The 15,203-nt window shown below is 35.1% G+C and overlaps 2 protein-coding genes across 2 annotated transcripts; both read left to right on the forward strand.

The window, feature by feature from the left end:
* Positions 1-11,010: 11,010 nt before the first annotated feature.
* Positions 11,011-13,604, forward strand: LOC114167455 (TMV resistance protein N-like). Its single transcript, XM_028052548.1, has 4 exons — positions 11,011-11,635; positions 11,727-12,828; positions 12,913-13,190; positions 13,321-13,604. The coding sequence occupies exons 1-3, from the start codon at positions 11,148-11,150 to the stop codon at positions 13,030-13,032; spliced, it is 1,710 nt and encodes a 569-aa protein (XP_027908349.1). The 5' UTR covers positions 11,011-11,147; the 3' UTR covers positions 13,033-13,190; positions 13,321-13,604.
* On the forward strand, positions 13,321-14,940 carry LOC114167456. The gene is made up of 2 exons (XM_028052549.1): positions 13,321-14,049; positions 14,364-14,940. The coding sequence occupies exons 1-2, from the start codon at positions 13,603-13,605 to the stop codon at positions 14,814-14,816; spliced, it is 900 nt and encodes a 299-aa protein (XP_027908350.1). The 5' UTR covers positions 13,321-13,602; the 3' UTR covers positions 14,817-14,940.
* The last annotated feature ends 263 nt before the right edge of the window (positions 14,941-15,203 follow it).

The following is a 15,203-nucleotide window of genomic DNA, read 5'->3' on the forward strand; positions in this document are numbered from 1 at the left end:
ATTTTGTTTTGATAACCAAAGAATAAATAGAATTAAAAATAACACTTTTGGGGTGCTCTAACACTTTTACAAAAAGAAGAACTTGTACCTATAGATGTAGATAGATGCAAAAAGCTTGGCATCATGGCCCTAACAAAAATAAATAAATAACCAACATATTCAAGCGAACACAATCATACACATCCTAGAGGCAAAACATTACAAAAACTCTAGATGCAGCTTTATGTTCCATAGTTCACAAGAAAATTACTTTTATGTGCATACTAATTTGTCAAATAACTCTTATGTTTCCATACAACATATAAGAATTTTGGCAATATGTTCAGCATAAAGTCATCCCATTTCTAGAGCCTTGATCAGTCCTTTAAAGAAGCAATGCACTTGCTTACCTGACACACTAAAAATACAAAGCAATTACCATATCAAAGAGATTTTAAGCACACAAAGGGAGAAAGATACCAGACAATATATATGAGAACTTTACAAAAGGGATTTTATGTTTCATCTATGTCCAAGCTGTCACATGGGCAATAAATATTTCTTTCTAGATTAACTTTCCTTTGCTTGAATATTACCCCATTCTTGTGATTCCAATTTTTCACCACAATAGCTAACTACATACCTCGTCTCACCATAGAATCAAATTGAAGTCACTTACAGATAAAAGAACAAAATAGAATCAAAATTGACTATAAAAGAACAAAGATAAGTAATTTTTTCCTAAACAAATATGTAATATATTGTAAAAAAAATTTAACCCATTAAATATCACTTTTAATACCATTAAAAATTAACATAGACTAATAATAATTAAATTAAATTTTATTTTCAAACATAAACTTATAAATAATTTAATAGAGGTATATTATACCAATTTGTTTAGGCCTTTTTTATTTTAAACATAATTTTTTAATTAATTTAATACAGATATATTAGTACTAACATTTTTTATTTAAGACTTTTTTTTTCCTTCAATATAATTTTATAATTAATTTAATAAAAAATTATTAGTAATAAAATTATCTTTTTTGATATTTTTGTTTAAAGCCTAAAATAAATGCTTTACTTATTTTATTCTTGAGTGGCCCCCTTAATAGTGGTGTTACATTTATTAGCACGCTTTACACTAGTGCAGATTTGACATTTTAACTTGCCTTATAGGCTTCGGTTATAGCGGAACCGAAGCCTATAAGGAGGCGGTGGCATTTTTGCAATTTTGTCGAACTTTTTTGCCTCGGGTCTCCTAAGAACCGGTGCAATAAGTAGTTTTATGCCTCGGTTACAAATGAACCGAAGCCTATTAGGCAATCTAGTAACCAAAATTTCAAAAATGCCACCAGCATCAGATGTTTTGGCCTCGGTTATTATTGGACCGAGGCAGTAAGTACTTTAGGCCTCGGTTATTAATTGAACCGAGGCCATAAAGCCTTTTATAAAATTTCAAAAATGCCACCAGCATTAGATGTTTTGGCCTCGGTTATAATTGGAACGAGGCAGTAAGTACTTTAGGCCTCGGTTATTAATTGAACCGAGGCCATAAAGCCTGTTATAATTTCCAATTCGCGAACCCTTTCCACTATTCATCATCTCTCACAGTTCTCTCTGCGCAAACCCTTTGCACTCTCTACCACCACCACTATCTAGCTCCATCGCCGACTAGCTGCCATCGCGCGTCGCCGCCTCCGTCGTGCCATCCACTATTGCCGATTGCATTGTCGCCTCTCGTTGTCGGTGCGTTCGAAAAATGGGTTTCCTTTTGCGTTTTTTTATTTTGCGTTTTGGTTTGTTTGTGTTGCTTTTGGGTTTCACAAATTTAGGGTTCAAAACACACCATTGCACTGTCACAAAGAGACACTACAAGAGAAGAAGTGCCATTACCATCGTGAGCTCTCCCGCATTCACACAACGCCATCAGTGGTTGCGCAAACCAGATCGGTGATAGAGAAACCTACAAATCAAAAAACCAGATTTGCAAATATTGTCGCGACCCTTGTAGATCCACAAACCACCATTGACAACTGCTGTTGTGCATGAGCCACGAGCCCCGCCACGAACGTGCTACCACGACGAGAACGCCTCCACTACAGACGCTACCACGACCATCGTTGCTTCAAGAGCTCTATATATGTCGTCGCGAGCTTTTAATTTACACAATGGCTTCGGTTCACATTAGAACCGAGGTAGAAGAGTAAATTTATGGCTTCGGTTCACACCCGAGGCCAAAAGCCATCCCTTTTGGCCTCACCCTAATATGCCTCAGTTCTGGAACCGGGGCAAAATATAAAAAATAACCAGGGCCAAAAGCCGTTACTGTACTAGTGTTAGGAACCATTCCAAGCAATGTATTGCTTCAAGCGTTAAATACCCGTCCCAAGTGGCATATTTCACGTGTTTGCTTAAGTGACTTATCTTTCGTACAAGTGATCAAAATTCTTGCTTAAACATGTTCAAACTCACATTAAGAAATAAAACACTCACTTAAAACACATGTTAAAAAGTAGGAGAAGTAGAGGAAGAACACTCGTAACTCTTTTATTTTATGTCACTAATATGTATATCCATAAAGTGATAATATCTCAATCATGTTAGTAATTTTGGGTCATGCATATATATGACACATAATTAAATGTGTTAGGGCCATTATTTATAAAGCCAAATAATAAAGTGATTTGACTAAATTAAAGATTTGGCTAAATGATGAAGGATTGACCCCAACCAAGGATGGAAGCACATGCTTAAGAAGACTAAGCATGTTTAGAAAGGAAGTTCACTAATCCTTCATCCCTTTCATTTGTATTTGTTATTTTTGATTCCCAAAGTTGACTTAGTTGAATCAACTTTAGTTGACTTGTTAACCTTTGACTAGGTTTGACTTGTTGACTATAGTTGACTTGACTTAAGCCAACATGCTAACCTATGTTTATTTGCTTTGTAGGTTAATTAGGAGTAAGAAAGCAATGCTAGGTGGTGCATGGTGATTGGGGAGCATAAATGATGTGGAGGAGAGAGTAAAGCAAAGGCATAAAGCATAAAGTAAAAGGCATGAAGCAAGTGTACCTATGTACCTTTGGTCTCCTTTGTTTTTAGCACACTTTGGCCACTCTTTGGAGACATATGAGACACATTCTTTGTCTCCTTTTGTGCTAAAACGAAATTAGCCTTGCACACACCATAGTTAGGTATTTTGTCTCTCATTTTTGTAATCTTATTTGACCTAGTTTCTAGAAGCTAGGGTTAGGTTTTTGTAGAGACATCCTTAGGTATATTTTATTTGCTTAGAGGCCCCTAAACTATTCTATATAAGGGGTGCTCCTAGACATGTAAAAGGGTTGAACATTTTGAAGTAAAAACACTCTTGTGTCTCAACCATTTGTGAGAGTTTCCTCCCTTGGGAGTGAATACTTTTAAGCCTTATCTTGCATAGCAAGTGGCGGCACACATCCACTCATCTTCAAGGTTGCCATGGCTTATAGCCTAGCCTTGTAGTGGCGTGCTTCTCACATTTTTACCATTTCTTTCCTTTCCATTTTATGTTTTCTTCTTCCTTTAATTGTTCTTGGTTTTCTATGGTTTATGTGCTTTCCATTTCCTTTTTGTTTTGAATCAATCCATCATCTTCTTCTCTTGAGCTTTGTGAAAGGAACCTTCACATCTAGATAGCTTGCTATCTTAATGTCCAGTGGGGATTTCACTTAGCTTTCTTAATCAACTCACACCATATTTAATAATCTAAAAAAGGAACAAGATAATCCTTCATCACTAAAGGCATATGTCATGAAAATAAATATTGTGTAGAGACCAGTTAGTAATTTCTAATTTGATGAGGGGCCAAATTAGAAATGCTAAAACTTAAGTAATTCAGATTATAAATGGTTGTGGTCCCCTTCTGAGAGCACACAGAGAGTCATAACGTACTCTTCCTGTTCCTTTCTCCCTATCCCCGTCAAGAGAGAAAACCAAAGGGAAATAAAGGTGCTTTACAGGAGGAAGATCACTGCATCATTAGTGCTCTCTAATATTATCGTTATGGCCAATTCAGGTACGCTTCCGTTTACTCTTTACAGCATGATTATCAGTATGGGATATTGTTTATAATTGATTGTTAGAATCAATAGTAGGATCATATTCTGCGTTTATGCTTACATGTGGTATCAGAGCCACCCATACTTGATTCATGTTTGTCTTTGGTTAATTTAATTAATTTCTATTCAGAACCCTAAATCCCTAATTCTGAAACCCTTAATCCCAATTTTGTTTTTGGGAGAAAAACCCCAAATTGAGAATCCTAGGGTTTCTTAAAACCCTAATTGAAGTAAATTATTTTAATTAATTTTGAATTTTGGGTTCAAGACATTTGAACATAAGGATTTATATTTTAGAATATAAATAATTTTATTTATTTTATATATTTTTTTGGTTGTTTAATATATAAAATAAATATATTTGGTTTTGGAATAATTATATAATCAAATTTTGGTTTTGTTTAATATTTTAAATGAATTAATTGAATCAAGAAGTCACCAAAGTGACCCCTCTTGAGTAGATAGTTCGTGAAAAAATGTTAAATGTTGGTGTTTATGTACGTCCATGCGAGTATTGATCGGCCCAAAGGAAGATTAATATATGGCTGGATTGCATACACACTTGTGATGATAAACATGTGATAATTATAAGGATTTTCTTTGTCGATAATAAATTAATCCAAAGATTAGTTTGTTGTTAGACGTGCTTTATTATCAATGTTTGATCATTACAACCAGATACCCCTAGCAATTGATATTATTGTCCAAAGACTTGATATTAATGGTGCATTGAGTGTTTTGGGATGGGTTAAACCATTATTTGAATATTTTTATAATGATTTATTTTATTATGTGAGCATAATAAGTTATTCCTCTAGTTTTATATGTATAGCTTTAGTTGCTTCTGTATCTGCCAATGTGAATTCTGTTCCGATCCTCAATGGAACAAATTTTAAGGACTAGAAGGAGAATATTGAAATTATTCTTGGCTGCATGGATCTGGATCTTGCGTTAAGGACTAAGGAACCCCCTACTCCTATGGCGGAGAGTACTCCTGAAGAGAAGAGGGATCATGAGAAGTGGGATCGCTCAAACCGCATGAGCATAATGATCATTAGGCGCGGCATCCCAGAGGTGTTTAGGGGCACTGTTTCTGAAGACATTATAACTGCCAAAGAATTCCTTACTAAGATTGAGAAGCGCTTTGCAAAAAGCGATAAGGCGGAGGCAAGTACTCTTCTTCAGAACTTGATCTCCATGAAATATCAAGGCAAAGGAAATATCAGGGAATATATTATGAGCATGTCTAATATTGTCTTCAAACTCAAGGCACTAAAGTTTGAAATCTCAGAAGACTTACTCATTCATTTGGTGTTGATTTCTCTTCCTGCACAGTTTAATCAGTTTAAAGTATCTTATAACTATCAAAAGGATAAACGGTCTCTTAATGAGCTCATTTCATATTGTGTGCAAGAAGAGGAAAGACAAAAGCAAGACAAGACAGAAAGTGCTCATTTTGCAAGCACCTCAAAGGCTAAGGGCAAAAGAAAGAGATCGGAGGATCCCAAGAAGGAAACTGCTAAGGGTCTAGAACAAAAGAAACAATCTCAGGAAAGCAAATGTTTCTTTTGCAGTAAGACTGGACACGTAAAGAAGCAATGTGCCAAATATCATGCTTGGCGTGCAAAGAAAGGTATGTTTCTTACTTTGGTCTGTTCTAAGGTCAATTTAGCGTCAGTACCTAGTAACACTTGGCCGTTAGACTCAGGTGCAACTACTAACATCAGTGTTTCTATGAAGGGTTGCCTAAACTACCAGAAGCCAATTGATTCTGAAAGATGGATATATGTTGGAGATGGCAAATCGGTGGAGGTGGAGGCTATTGGGCATTTTAGATTATTATTATGTACTGGTTTTTATTTGGATTTGAAAGACACTTTTGTTGTGCCGTCATTTAGACGGAATTTAATTTCAGTTTCTTATTTGGACAAATCTGGTTATTCTTGTTCATTTGGAAACAGTAAATTCAATTTGTCTTTTAATTCAAATATCGTTGGAACTAGTTCACTTTTGGCTTATGATAATCTATATTTGCTTGATACCGTGACCACCTTTAATGAAACCCTCAATACAGAATCTCATGGTACTAAACGTAAAATTGGCAATACTCAATCAGGAGCATTATGGCACAAACGCTTAGGTCACATCTCTAAAAATAGAGTTGAACGACTTGTGTCAAATGGAATCTTAGAGTCCATTGACTTCACAAACTTTGATGTTTGTGTTGAATGCATTAAGGGCAAACAGACCAAAGCGAAGAGATTAGGTGCATATAGAGCTTCAGACGTCTTAGAGTTGATTCATACGGATATTTGTGGGCCATTTCCTGCACCTTCTTGGAATTCTCAACAATACTTTACATCATTCATAGACGATTACTCAAGATATGCATACTTATTTCTTATACATGAAAAGTCACAGTCTTTGGATGTGTTCAAATCTTTTAAAGCTGAAGTTGAAAATCAACTCAACAAAAGAATTAAGTCTATTAGATCTGACCGTGGAGGTGAGTACTATGGCAAGTATGATGGATCAGGTGAACAGCGTCCATGACCTTTTGCCAGGTACCTAGAGGAGTGAGGAATTGTCCCACAGTACACCATGTCGGGATCACCCAGTATGAATGGTGTAGCTGAGAGATGAAACCAGACTCTTAAGGATATGGTAAGGAGTATGATTTGTCATTCCACCTTACCAGAGTCACTTTGGGAAAGGCACTAAAGACGGCAGCTTATATTCTAAACAGAGTACCAACTAAAGCAGCTACTAAAACACCTTATGAGCTTTGGATTGGGCGAAAGCCTAGTCTAAACCATTTCCATGTGTGGGGTTGTCCAGCTGAGGCAAGGACTTATAAGCCAAATGAAAAGAAATTGGACTCCCGAACAGTAAGTAGTTACTTTATTGGTTATTTTGAGAGATCCTGGGGATATAAATTTTATGATCCCATATTAAAGACAATTTTTGAGACAGGGACTGCTACATTCTTTGAGGATATTGAGTTTGGGGGGAAGAATCAGATTAGGAAATTTGTTTTGGAGGAAGAATCGGTAATAATTCTAGAACCAATTCAAACAATTACTTTTGATGAAGTAAGTTCGGAACCTCCACAAAAGATTGCTGATGAACCCCATACTTAAGATGATTTGGTTGTTCATTAAGAATAAACTCAAGATCCTCAACAACCTATGCTTCATGAGCCAGCACCTTTGCGGAGATCCATGAGAGAAAGGAAAAGTGCCATTTCAGATGATTATGTTGTATTTCTCCAAGAAAATGAAGATCCTAACAATGGTGTGATGGAAGATGACCCAATCACCGTCCGTCAAACCATACAGGATCCTAATTCAGAAAAATGGATTGAAGCAATGAGGGAAGAGTATAAATCCATGCAAGACAATATGGTTTGGGAACTTTTCCCATTACTAGAAGGTGTGAAACCCATTGGTTGTAAATGGTTATTTAAGACCAAACAGGATTCTAACGGTAATGTGGAGAGGTATAAGGCTCGTCTTGTAGCTAAGGGATTTACTCAAAAAGAAGGGATTGACTTTAAAGAGACTTTTTCTCCAGTTTCATCAAAAGACTCTTTTAGGACAATTATGGATCTTGTTGCACATTATGATTTGGAGCTTCATCAAATGGATGTCAAAACGGCGTTTCTCAATGGTGACATTAACGAGACGATCTATATGGTGCAACCAGAAAATTTTGTGTCGGGAGACCCAAAGTATATGGTTTACAAATTGACTAAATTCATTTATCGACTAAAACAAGCATCCCGTCAATGTACCATAAATTTCATCAAGTAATTCTCTCATTTGGCTTCGAGATGAATCTTTTTTATGATTGCGTGTATCACAAGTTTAAGGGGAGCAAGTTTATTTTCCTGATCTTGTATGTTGATGACATTCTGCTTGCCACTAATGATATAGGCATATTGCTCGAAACTAAGAAATTTCTGTCAAAGAATTTTGAAATGAAAGATCTTGGTGACGCCTCCTTTGTATTAGGAATTCAGATACATCGAGATCGATCTCGAGGTATTCTAGGATTATCACAAAGGAGCTATATCGATAAAGTTCTTAAAAGGTTTAACATGCATGAATGTAAATCCGGGGATACTCCAGTTGCTAAGGGAGACAAGTTCAGTCTCAATCAGTGCCCAAAGGGAAATTTGGAAATTGAGGAAATGCAGAAGATTCCTTATGCGTCAGCTATAGGGAGTTTGATGTATGCCCAAGTATGTACGCGTCCAAACATAGCATACGTAGTTGGGGTTCTAGGCAGATACTTAAGCAATCCAGGAATGGAGCATTGGAAAGCAGCAAAGAGGGTCATGAGATATTTAAAGAGAACAAGAGGTTATATGCTCACATACAGGAGATCAGACCAGTTGGAAATCATTGGGTTTTTTGACTCAGATTTTGCAGGATGTCAAGATAGCTTAAAATCTACTTCAGGTTACATTTTTATGTTGGCAGGTGGTGCGGTTTCTTGGCGCAGTGTCAAGCAAACCCTTACAGCTTCATCCACCATGGCAATAGAATTTGTAGCATGCTATGAGGCATCTAATCACAGGATATGGCTGAGAAATTTTGTCACAGGGCTGAAAATTGTGGAAAGCATTGAAAGACCACTTAAGTTATATTGTGACAATAAATCAGTTGTATTGTATTCCAACAACAATAGGAGCTCGACTAAGTCGAAGCACATCGACATTAAGTTCCTAGTTGTTAAAGAAAGAGTACAGAGTGGACAAATTTCCATAGAACATTTAGGGACAAACTCCATGATTGCAAATCCTCTAACTAAAGGCCTTCCACCCAAGGTCTTTCATGAGCATGTTGCTCACATGGGTGTTTTACAGTTTGAGGAATCTGAGGTTTAGTGGGAGATAGTCATTTTTTTTATATGTTTTATGTTCTATGTTTAATTTCTTGTATGCATACATTAAACTTTCAGACATATTTGGTTATTTATATATGTGGTTTTAATTTTACATTTTGTACATTAAGTTTTTATATTGATCTCATTAAGTTAAAGTTTGGACCAATTGAAAATAGATGTGTATATATAGATCACCTTCACATAATTTTTCATGCTACACATTTCATGATGAATCCATGTCATTTGGTTGTGTCAGGATTAGTGATCATTGTTGCTTTTAGTTGCGATTGATGCAATGAAAAACTGGTTTGGTTCTACATATTGATATAATCAATGGACGGGACTTTTGGAGTATGCTCGAGTAATATAATGGCAAATTTGAGCTCATAAAGTCTAACACATTTATAAGGTTGTAAGGACATATATATTTGTGACCAGTGGGAGATTGTTAGTAATGTTGGGTCATGCATATATATGACACATAATTAAATGTGTTAGGGCCATTATTTATAAAGCCAAATAATAAAGTGATCTGACTAAATTAAAGATTTGGCTAAATGCATATGTCATAAAAATAAATATGTGTAGAGACTAGTTAGTAATTTCTAATTTGATGAGGGGCCAAATTAGAAATACTAAAACTTAAGTAATTCGGATTATAAATGGTCGTGGTCCCCTTCTGAGAGCACACAGAGAGTCGTAACATACTCTTCCTGTTCCTTTCTCCCTATCCCCATCAAGAGAGAAAATCAAAGGGAAATAAAGGGTGCTCTACAGGAGGAAGATCACTGCATCATTAGTGCTCTCTAATATTATCGTTATGGCCAATTCAAGTACGCTTCCGTTTACTCTTTACAGCATGATTATCAGTATGGGATATTTTTTATGATTGATTATTAGAATCAATAATAGGATCATATTCTGCGTTTATGCTTACAAATCAGACATATCCTTCCCCTGAAGCACTATTTCGTTCTCTTATAATGTTTTTTTACGCTTTATGTATAAATAAGTGTCGTTTCAAGGAATCATATACTTGCTTAAGCGACCAAAACATGTCTTCATTATCATATCGGATAATCTCCCAATTTCAATACAAGATTTTTTGATGTCTTGTCATAGTCATAACCACTTACAAACTTTAAGAAAAGAAAAAAGTAAGATAGAAGAACAGAGGAAAGAAAGAAAGATGTAAAGGTGGGATGAAAGGATATTAATATTTATAGGTCCTCATCATAGTTTTCTGCTTTTCTTCGATGTAATATTACTTTTATGGCAATGCTCACAAATATATCACCTTTTTCTTTAATTTAAGTAAATATGATATTTTTTATTTATTTTAAATCTAACCATATTTAATGTTATCATTATCAGTCACTTGAACAATTTTAGAAGAAACTAAAAACATTTTTAAAACTACAGTATAGAAAAATAAGAATAAAATTACATGGAGAAAAATAAAAACAGATAAAGCCAGGGAAAAAATATTTAACTCAGGGTTTAAATATAGGTGAAGAACGTAATCGTTATGAATGCAAATGCATCTGAGATGTAGTATGAATTTTTCACTAATAATTGCTTCTCTCTTATCGTAAGTAATTTATTACAGCTGAAATTATTAAATTAGCTAAAGAAGAATTGATTAAATTGTTGAAAATTAGATGACTTTTCACATTTTTTTCACTAGTTTAGATACGCTACACCAAACTAGAATTCAAAGTGAATATAAATGAAAAAAAGAAAAGAATGTTTGTTTAATAATTACAAGAAAATGATATTTAAATACGTTATAAATTGATTAAAAATAAATTGAGGTGTTCGATGTTCTTCTAAATTCTATTTACTTTCAACTTCGTTCATTATTATAATTACCTGTCTCATTGATATACGTGTATTGTGAAAAAGATGCATGGCTTATGCTTTTACAGAGAGATGGTTTTCAAAGCAAAAGGAAAGTTATAAGTATCTTTAAAAATACAGATTGTAATCTGAAAATGTTCATAGTTATTAGTGTAATATATTATATATTTTCTATGATTTTTAGTGGCTGTTGGTCTAATTTCTCAAATGTTAAAGTAAAAAAGTTTCTGTGATGGGTATGTAAAGATCGTGTGTCTGACTGTGTTGCATTATTGCTTTCTCTTCTAAAACTTCGTGACTTCTTCAATTCCTTCCATGGAATTGGCGACTTCATCATCCAAACGGCAACGAAAGTACGATGTGCTCATCAACTTCAGTGAAATCGAAGACATCGGCAAGAAATTTGTTTCTCATCTCGATTCTGCCCTCTCTGCTAATGGACTCACCACTTTCCTTCACCACCAGAATGCAGTGCAGCCAAAGGACATCCAACAACCTATCCTCCATCTCTGTCGGGTTGCAATTGTTGTTTTCACCAAAACTTATTCTGAATCTGCTTGGTGTCTTCATCAGCTTCAACAAATAATTGACTGGCACGAAACTTATTCCCGACATGTTCTTCCCGTATATTACGAAATTCAGCCATCTGATGTACGCCTTCAGAAGGGTGATTTTGGAAAAGCCTTTAAAGCAACTGCACACCAAACATTTTCAGAACAACAACTAGAGCATGGCATGTCCAGGTGGAGCCACGCACTCACCAAAGTTGCGAATTTCTTTGGATGGGACGAGAGCAATCACAGGTAAATCACACTCTTAATCAACTAGATTTTAAGCTTGTGATTTAACTTTGTTGTTAAATGACTTCTTCTATAATTGTTATTGAACTTGAAGGAGTGATGCTGAACTAGTGGACACAATTGTTAAGAGCGTTCTTAATTTACCAGTCCTGTCTGTTACTAACTTTCCAGTTAGATTACAATCCCACGTGCAAGATGTGATTGGAACTATCAAAAATAAATCCATGGAAGTGTGTAGGATAGGGATATGTGGAATGGAAGGATCCGGTAAAACCACCCTTGCCAAAGCCATTTACAATCAAATTCATGGTACATTTACGGAGAAAAGTTTCATTGAAGATATTTCAGAAGTCAATCGAACAAGAGGGTGCATTTATTTACAAGAACAACTTCTTTCAGACGTCCTAAAAATAAAGGTGAAGATTGATCATAGCGTTGAGATGGGAACAGGTATGATTCAGCAAAGACTTCATGGGAAAAGGATGCTCATTGTACTTGACGATATGATCAATGAGTACTATCCATTATTCGACCTAAGGAAATGTTGTGCATGGTTCGGTAAAGGAACTGTAATAATCATCACAACGAAAGATGAAGAGCTACTGAGGAAGCATCAAATTGATTCTATCTTTCGGATAAATCTAATGAATGCAAATGAGTCTCTTGAGCTTTTTAGTTGGCATGCATTTCGAGAAGCAAAACCAAATGAAGAATACAGTGACCTTGCAAAAACAGTAGTTACTTATTGTGGAGGACTACCTCTTGCCCTTGAACTCATTGGAGCTTGTTTATTTGAAAGGACGAAAGAAGAATGGAATACAGTGTTGTTAAGATTAGACAATAAGATTTATTCCTTAATGTATATTGTTCCACTGATATTGAAAATAAGCTTCGACAGTTTACCGAATAAAATCGAAAAAGATTTATTCCTTGATGCATGTTGTTTCTTTGTTGGTAAAGGCAGAGCCTATGTTAAGAAAATGTTGAATGGCTGTGGAGTTGACCCTAATAGTGGAATAAGAGTTCTCATAGAACGTAACCTCATAAAAGTTAGAAAGAACAACAAATTTGGAATACATCCTTTGCTACGAGATATGGGAAGCGGAATTATTCGTGAAATTTCAGGAAAGGAACATGGGAAGAACAGTCGAATGTGGTATGATAGTGATGCAGAATATGCACTGTCAGAGAATACTGTAAGAACAATCTTAATCTATGGTTTTGAAACTTATTTTTGGAAGTGATTGCTTTCTAATGTGCAATATATTTGTTTTTCTTAGCTATTTTCATCACAGAGAGCAAAAGTCATTCAAGGATTGCCTGAGAAACTATTTTTAACCAACACAGATGGCTTAAAACCTTGTCCTTTAAAGGAAACAAACACATCAAGAATATGTTGAAACTCACTGGAGATTCTGGGTACGTTTCTAAGAAATTGAGATGGGCCAGTTTGCGAGGGTTTCCTTCAGAATTCCTACCTAATAACTTTTATCACCATGATGCAATAGCCATTGATTTAAAACACAGTCTTCTTCGATTCGTTTGGAAACAACCCCAGGTTTTTTTCTTACATATCATATTCTTTTAAAACCCATCTTAAAATAGAAATAGTATTTGATTCCACTTATAACTATTTTATTTTTTCATTTTCTTTGCTAATATTTTATCCAAAAACTATCTTCTTGAAGGTTTTGCTTTGGCTAAAAGTTCTTAATCTTAGTCACTCCAAGTACTTGACAAAAACCCCCGACTTTATCGGACTACCACGTCTTGAACAACTCATTCTCAAAGATTGTCCAGGTTTGCACGAAGTACACCATTCTATTGGATGTCTTTGCTATCTTACACTGCTGAATTTGAAGGACTGTACAAGTCTAAGCAATCTCCCAAGAGAGATATTTGAGTTGACAACTTTACAAACTCTCATTCTTTCTGGTTGTTCAAAAATTGACCTATTGGAACAAGATGTAATGCAAATGGAATCCTTGATAACTCTAATTGCTGAAAATACAGTTGTGAAGCAATTGCCTTTTTCAATGGTAAGCTCAAAAAGCAGTGGATATATATCCTTATGTGGACTTGAGGGGTTATCACATAATCTCTTTCCTTCTATCATTCGGTCTTGGATGTCACCAACAATGAATAATCTGTCTTATAAACATTCGTTTTGCATGGATATGGAAGATAATAGTTGGGATGATTTTGTGCCATTGCTTAGCAGCCTTGCAAATCTTCGTAGTGTTTTGGTGCAATGTGATACCGAGTTACAACTATCTAAGCAAGTAGAAACTATTCTGATTGAATATGGAGCAAATATTACAAACTCAGGAACTTCAAAGCATCACCTCAAGTCTTCTTTGATTGGTGTTGGAAGATGCAAAGATTTCTTTAATGCTGTCAGTGATAGAATTTCTGAGGTTCTTCTCTAGCTTTCACTTTGTTCATTACCTTTTAAAATTATCTGATTTTAATAACCAACCAACCAAGTGATTATGCTTACTAAGTACTAGCAAATTAATTTCCACTTTCTAGCTTTACTAGCTTCCATGATTGTTTTATTTCCAATGATCGACGAAATATAAACTAAGGGAGACAAAAACAGACCGGCATTCTAAATCCGTATAGAAATGATGGTGATATATACAAACTAAAACTATTAACCAGATTTGTTTTAATCATGTATTACATTTTTTGTTTAACTAAACATGCCATTATTTATCTAACGGTACAGGGATTTGGAAGCAGTGAGTCATGTGATATTTCTCTCCCAAGTGACAATGATCCTTATTGGTTGGCGCATAGGGGTAAGGGAAATTCTGTTTCTTTCACTGTGCCTCAGAACCGTGTATTGAAGGGAATGGCTTTATGTGTCGTTTATTTATCAACCCCTGAAATTCTGACAACTGAATGTCTCAGAAGCGTCTTAATTGTTAATTATACAAAGCACACATTACAGATACACAACCATGGCACGGTAATTATCTTTAATGATAAAGATTGGGAGGGTATAATATCAAATTTAGGATCAGGAGACAAGGTGGAGATTTTTGTGATTTTTGGTCATGGATTGCTAGTCAAGAGAACAGTTGTCTATCTGATATGTCGTGAATCAAATGACTTAGAAAAGGAGCCTGCGCCAAAGAAAAACTCCCTCATTAGATTTAGAAAGAAAAATGTAATGTGAATTTTCTCGTTGTTGCTTCTGTCAATTCTTTTACCTTTTAGCAAATAGTATTTCATTAAAAATCCTCGCAAAAGATACTGCATTGTGAAATACAGATAGTTGCAGTTCGATGATCTGTTACCTGTTTAGGTTTGTTACAAATCCAGGAAGTCTGCTTTTGCTTCAACATAATAAGCGCAATAGCTTCCTCCTTTGTTGAAGACTAAATGAGACAAAGTTTAATTCTATTTCTCGTTTTGTACCTTGATTCTATTTCTTTTATGTATAATTTAAATATATAATTTTAACCATTTATATTTATAAGTTTTTTATTCAAGTTTTTAGTTATGTACAAGGCACGTAACTTTTTCAATTTTCCGCTTTCAACTATTTTTTTCTCGAATATAG

This window comes from Vigna unguiculata, chromosome 10, assembly GCF_004118075.2.
Source record: "Vigna unguiculata cultivar IT97K-499-35 chromosome 10, ASM411807v1, whole genome shotgun sequence".
In the NCBI taxonomy this organism is placed as follows: domain Eukaryota; kingdom Viridiplantae; phylum Streptophyta; class Magnoliopsida; order Fabales; family Fabaceae; genus Vigna; species Vigna unguiculata.

What these genes read in the sequence shown, in the direction of transcription:
- LOC114167456 (XM_028052549.1), top strand. Translation starts at nt 13,603, where the DNA reads ATGCAAATGGAATCCTTGATAACTCTAATTGCTGAAAATACAGTTGTG. An exon ending in TCAGTGATAGAATTTCTGAG is followed by an intron (nt 14,050 to 14,363) that starts GTTCTTCTCTAG and finishes CTAACGGTACAG; the next exon opens with GGATTTGGAAGCAGTGAGTC.
- LOC114167455 (XM_028052548.1), top strand. Translation starts at nt 11,148, where the DNA reads ATGGAATTGGCGACTTCATCATCCAAACGGCAACGAAAGTACGATGTG. An exon ending in TGGGACGAGAGCAATCACAG is followed by an intron (nt 11,636 to 11,726) that starts GTAAATCACACT and finishes TTGAACTTGAAG; the next exon opens with GAGTGATGCTGAACTAGTGG. An exon ending in ATGCACTGTCAGAGAATACT is followed by an intron (nt 12,829 to 12,912) that starts GTAAGAACAATC and finishes TGTTTTTCTTAG; the next exon opens with CTATTTTCATCACAGAGAGC.